The sequence below is a fragment of the Microtus ochrogaster genome, chromosome 6 (genome assembly GCF_000317375.1).
Source record: "Microtus ochrogaster isolate Prairie Vole_2 chromosome 6, MicOch1.0, whole genome shotgun sequence".
Classification (NCBI taxonomy): Eukaryota; Metazoa; Chordata; class Mammalia; order Rodentia; family Cricetidae; genus Microtus; species Microtus ochrogaster.
Window position 1 is genome coordinate 25,729,929 of NC_022013.1, and position 6,181 is coordinate 25,736,109.

Genomic DNA, 6,181 nt, shown 5'->3' on the forward strand with positions numbered 1-6,181 from the left:
AAAAAAAAAAAAAAAAGAATAAAAACAAAAAACAAAGGAAAGCTGCTATCATAGATACCTTCACACGTATCATAGATATCATAGATACCATCACACATGGGTAGATGTGTGCAAAGATCTGAAAGTTGTCTCCTTTCAGCCATTCTCACAGCCCTTCTCATCCAGGTGTTTAACATAATATGGAAGCCCCCAGTCAGGGGTGCTCAATGCCACACTTTAGAGTTGCAGAACAAGCCAGTTAGAAGGGCCATCTGGTGTACCCTCCATGCTTGCTAGCTAAGGAAATGAGGAGAGATGGGATCTGTCCAGGGACAAGCAAAATATAGTAACAGAACTAGTGCTTCTATAAGCTCTAGTAACCAAAGGCGGAGCTTGCCTTTCAGAGCTGCCTTAGGAGGAGAGTGACGGAGATGACCTTGAAGGTGACAATAAACTTGGTCAGGAGGGAAGAAGAGCCTGTCCTGGTGTTTGCATCCACAGAAAGTAGACACTGACTCAACCTGGTAGGAAACTGGGGTCTCCCTCAAGTATTTCTAGGTTTTCAGGATACAGAAGGGTTAAAAAGAGGAGCCATGGGTACAGGGCAAGCAGGATGCACAATAAAAGAAAAGGGGAGGCCGGCAGACAGTGGCAGTGTACACCTTTAATTCCAGCACTCAGGAGGCAGAGCCAGGAGGATCTGTGAGTTTGAGGCCAGCCTGGTTTACCAAGCAAGTTCCAGGATAGGTTCCAAAACTACACAGAGAAAAAATAAGAGAGAGAGAGAGAAGAAGAAGAAGGAGGAGGAAGAAGAAGAAAAAGAAGAAGAGAAAGAGAAAGAAAAGAAAAGAAAAGAAAAGAAAAGAAAAGAAAAGAAAAGAAAAGGGGGACTTCAGAAGAGAGAGGGATTTTGGGGGTGGATCAGAGACAGACAGCTTGGAATATAGAAAAAAGGGTGTAGCCTCTGTGTGGTTACTCCTAAAGCAGAAGCCCAGGTTGGACTCAAGCCAGTGGTCTTGCACATCTGCCTATCTGCCTATTCACTGGCCTGACTTTCTTTCCTGAGAGCTACCAGAAGCCAATACTGAGTTTGTTCCCTTCCCTGATAGAGTTTGCCTCCTCCCACAGTGACACAGAGAAAACTAGTTGAGTGGGAACCTGCAGATCTGCTCTCTGGGTCTCAGCAGGGACTGGAGCCCCTTTCCTGAACTGCAAGCCTACAACTGAGCTATAGAAAGACATACTTACCTCCATGAAGGGCACAGCCCGGCAAGAAATATCCCCCAGGAGCCTCTGCTTGGTGATCTCATTGAAGATGACAATGGGGAGGCAGAAGAAGAGGACCAGGAAATCCCAGAGAGCCAGGCTGGCAAGGATGGAGTTCCATGCACTCTTCAGATAGTAGCTGTGCCACACAATACACATGACAGACAGATTGCCTACGATACCCACAGCAAACACCACCAGAGCCAGGAGCATGACAGCGTAGGCACTGTAGGAGCTCTCAGTCACCGGATACAAAGGGTTCTGAATCTGCAGCCTCTGACTTGGTGTCCCGGTCAAGTTGGCCCTCAGCTCTTGTCCACTATCTGCGGTGGCCCCATCTTTGTCTGGGTTGGGGCTAGTGGCCACCAAAGTCTTGGTGGGCTGCAAGCCAGCAGGATGGATGGGCCTGGGGTACTCAGCCCACTCCTCAGGTACATACTGTTGTACCTCCTTGGGCCCCTCGTCCTTGGTGTCTCTTCGGGGTCGACTCTGCTGCTCCTGGACCTTCGCTCTATGCCCACCCAAAGATGAGTTGGCAGCCCCAGAGACCCCAGTCAGCCCCACAGCCAACACTACAGCAAGAGAGACAGCCAGGGGCCACAGCCACCGCATGGCCGGGAAAGCAGGGTGTAGCTGCCTCAGAGAGGTGAGGGCAAGGGACCTAAGGGCTGCGTGGAATTAAAAGAGGCAGCTGGCAGCTGGGTCCGCCTCCAGTCAGGCGTCTGGCATGGCTGGCCCTTCCTCCCATCCCCTTGGCCATGGTCTGGCCAGGGCCCTCTGCTGGACACTTAGAGGTCTGTGCTGACCTCATACACCATGTCCTCCATCACACCCCTTCTCAGGCTCCAAGGACAGACTGAACAGCCCTCAAAGGGACCAGCTACAATCACTGGTACCAGGGAAATGAGGTTTGCTAAGTGATGTCGAGGCAGACTGTTACTGGAGTATAATTCTTCAATTCTAAGGCAGATCCCGAATGATAGGCCAGGCATGGTGGCTATTCCTGTAATCCCAGCATTTGGGAGGTTGAGAAAGAAAGACAGGAGTTCAAGGTTACCTTAAGCTACATAGCAAGATCCTGTTTTTGTTTTATTAAAAAGAAAAAGTGCCAAGATGAAAACAGAAGTGTAATTGCTGAAACTATAGGATACTTAGTTAGGTGTGCCACTCAGATGGGTTCTTTTTTATTCCTAATGATTTATTTACATTCTATGTGAATTTGTATTTTTCCTGCATTTATGTCTGTGTGAGGGTGTTAGATACCTGGTGCTGAAGTCACAGACAGTTGTGAGGCACCTGTGAGTGATAGGAATTGAACTTGGGTCCACTGGAAGAACAGCCAGTTCTCTTAACTGCTGAGCCATCTCTCCAGCCCTATTTTGAACATTCTTAACTGAATGATAAATGTTTGAACTAATAACATACTAATTTACCATGCAATATCATACTGTGAAACATACATACATACAGATGGTTCTTCTTAGGGGTTAATTTTGTTTTGTTTTGTTTGTTTTTCAAGACAGGGTTTCTCCCTTTTTTATATAACATTTTTTATTGATATTTATTGACCTCTACATTTTTCTCTGCTCCCCTCCCTGCCTCTCTCCTCCCCCCTTCAATCCTCCCACCAAGGTCAGAGACAGGGTTTCTCTATAGCTTTTTAGAGCCTGTTCTGGAACTAGCTCTTGTAGACCAGGCTGGCCTCGAACTCACAGAGATCAGCAGGCCTCTGCCTCCCGAGTACTGTGATTAAAGGTGTATGCCACCACCGCCCAGCAGAGGGTTAATTTTTAAAATTGTTTTTATTGAGCTATATGTGATAACACATTTTGAGAAGTGCTGCTGTGATCCATTTCCTGGATTCCAAATATGAAGTTTGTGGTTGTACACTGATGACTATGTATTTGACCCAAAGCAGACAGGCTCACAGCTGGATCTGACTCCATAGCCTTTCAACTCAGTGCTGGTCTCAGCAGGCAAGAGCCCACTCCTTGCCTCCTAGCCACACAAACTTAAAACACCACACCCTGGCATGGGGCATGACTTAGTGGTAGTATTTGCCCAGCAGTTTTGAGGCTCTGGGTTCCATCCCAGTACTGGACCCACAATATAATAAACAAAATAAAATAAAAATTATGGAAGTGTCGTTAAAAGTGCAAAAATTCAGGCCTGGCTCCATAGCTACTGAGAGACCCTATCTTGAAAAAGAAAAAAGTGCAAAAGACCAAGAATTTTCAAATACGAAAAGGAAATAAATATGAAAATGAATAACTACACCTCTGACGTGATAGGTGTATGAAAGGCAGGGTCAAGGTCAGAGGAGCCTGGGGCCATCTGGAAGGTCAGAAGTTCTGCAAAGCAAGATGACACTTGAGCAAAGCCTTAAAGGCTTCCAGAAGAAGGTTGGAAGGATGCTCCAGGCAGAAGATATAGCACACGCAATGGTGCAATGGTGCAATGGTGCAATGGTGTGTGTGTGTGTGTGTGTGTGTGTGTGTGTGTGTGTGTGTGTGTGTGAAAGTAGGTGATATTCCTGCCAAAGAGCAATAATGTGCAGGAGGCTGGGGAGCTAGGGAAATGAAGACGAGATGAGGGCATTGGGTTTGAAGCAAGAGGCCAGCAGATGAAGAAGCAAGAAGGCTTTTTGTTTTTGTTTCTTTGTTTTGTTTTTTGTGTTTTTTTGTTTGTTTTTTGGGTTTGTTTTGGTAGGGTTTTTTTTTTGTTTTTTTTTTTTTTTTTTTTTTTTTTGTTTTTCAAGACAGGGTTTCTCTGTGGTTTTGGAGCCTGTCCTGGAACTAGCTCTTGTAGACCAGGCTGGCTTCGAACTCACAGAGATCCGCCTGCCTCTGCCTCCCGAGTGCTGGGATTAAAGGCATGTGCCACCATCGCCCGGCTTGCAAGAAGGTTTTTGTATGCTAGACTAGGAGTTAAGATGTTATTCCAAAGACAAGGGAGAATATTACATGTTGAAACACAAGGGAGCAGTGACTGGACCAAGTTTCTTTAGTGGGTTGAGGATGGGCAGTGGGCAGTGAAGAGCCAGCAACACTGAGGGGTCAGGCTGCAGGAATGTGGGAAAGTTGAGGGTGAATGGATGGACTCTGCCCACCCATTGCTGCAGGACAGAGGTAGGAGCAGGGACACTAGACGCTGCTATGTACAGGTGGAAATCTGTATGCCAAGGGTCACTGGGATGGAGATTCAGGGAGATGGTACTGTAGCTAAGGAGAGAAAAAGGCCAAAGCAAACAGGAGCCGGGGCTGGCTGGGTGTTATTTACACAGTCCGCTGGCAGTGACCCGCAGCACTCCTACCAAGACTGTCAATCTGGAAGCGCTTTCCCAGAGAACTTCCTGACCAGGATCCTTGCCACCCTACCCAGTAGGTCCCAACATGCTGTGTAAAACTAGGAGTCCCAGGAGAAAAAAAAAGACAGAAGGAGGAGGAGTCAAAGAGAAAGAAGCAATCACCCTCTGCTGAGAAGTCAGGGGCAGCTGCCAGAGCGCTGTTTGGAGTCTAGCATATCAGCCAGAATTTAACTTTGTCACCACCACAACCCAGACCATGTCACCAGAGAGAGGAAGCTGGGACTCCACATCCTGTGTCCTCAGGAAGCTTAGGAGAAGTGCCAAGACCCACCCTGAGCCCCACGTGCTCCTCTGTGCACAGCACCAGGGTCTTCTAATCCTCCTGGAGCTGGAGAGCCGCAGCAAGCACCTGCCCCAGAGTCTTTTTATACTTTCCCCACCTTCCCCACTCCTGAGACAGGAACCCACCACCTTCTGCCTTTTGTTGTCGCTAGTTGGGTACAGAGGAGTCATCACTGTGTGTGCTGAGCGTTCACCAAGCACCGGGCTCTGTCCTAGACACTCAGAATGACCGCAGACTTGGGGAAACCTGTTCAGGGACACGCAGCTAGGAAGGGACTGCAGAGATCTGAGGGAGGTCTGTGTGACATCCAAGGCTAAGCCCTCACCTGCTCCTTTGTAGTTTGCAGAGCTGAGACAGTGAAGAGCTCAGGGGTAACCTACACCAACCCCCTTACTGTTCAGAAGTGAAAACTGAAGACCTGAGAATCCGGTCCTCAGTCGACAGACAGCGAGCGCACTGCTACTTTCGCTGCACCGCTACTGTGGGATCCTCAGTTGCTTCCCAGGCAGCTGGCAGAACTGTGTGGATCTTAACACAGACGGAACGAAGCCTAGGTCTCTGCTCACACATATGGCCCGTCCCACGCCACACTGTGTTCGCACATGCTAGGCAGTCCATGAACCCTGAGGGACTGGGAAGATGGCTCAGTGGGGAAGAGCCCTTACTGTGCAAGCGCAGGAACCTGAGTTCAATCCCAGCACCATAAAAAGCATGAGTGTGTTGGGAGCTGGAGAAATGCTCAGTGGGTAAGGGTACCTGTTCTTGCAAAGGACCTGGTTCAATTCCTGGAACCCACATAATGGCTCACAACCATCTGCAACCCCAGTTTTAGGGGACCCAACAGGCACACACACACACGTAGTGTACATATATGTATTCAAGCAAAGAATTTATACACAGAGTAAATAAATCTTAAAAAATCTTTTAATCAGTGGCTGCATACAAAGGAATAAGGAAGAGTAATGCAGCAGGACACACTATAGCTTTCTCCGGTCTGTATACACTGACTTTCACACACTAGTGTGCATGCACATGTGCGCGCGCTTGCACACACACACACACACACTCCTTCAAATGCTTAAAATGGCACATCACCCCCTTGCTGGTCTCCATTAGGATAGTTGGAATGCCAGAGGCCACTAGGTGGAACCAAACGTTCAGAGTTGGAGGCTAAGTCCAGTCTCAGGCCTTAGTCTTCTCCTGTCCAGACTCTTAGCCATTTCACACTATCCAAACCCAACCGACAACTTTTGTGAGCTGCGTGCAGATGTGGTCCAGAGAGAGAA

General features: G+C 48.1%; 1 protein-coding gene across 1 annotated transcript in view; it reads right to left on the reverse strand.

The window, feature by feature from the left end:
- Gpr37l1 (G protein-coupled receptor 37 like 1) overlaps window positions 1-1,932 on the reverse strand; it is a 7,932-nt gene extending 6,000 nt beyond the window's left edge. The window contains exon 1 of the mRNA XM_005348393.2: window positions 1,228-1,932. Coding sequence (XP_005348450.1) covers window positions 1,228-1,857 — 630 coding nt within the window. The 5' untranslated portion in view covers window positions 1,858-1,932. The remainder of the gene's footprint in view (window positions 1-1,227) is intronic.
- Window positions 1,933-6,181: the final 4,249 nt, after the last annotated feature.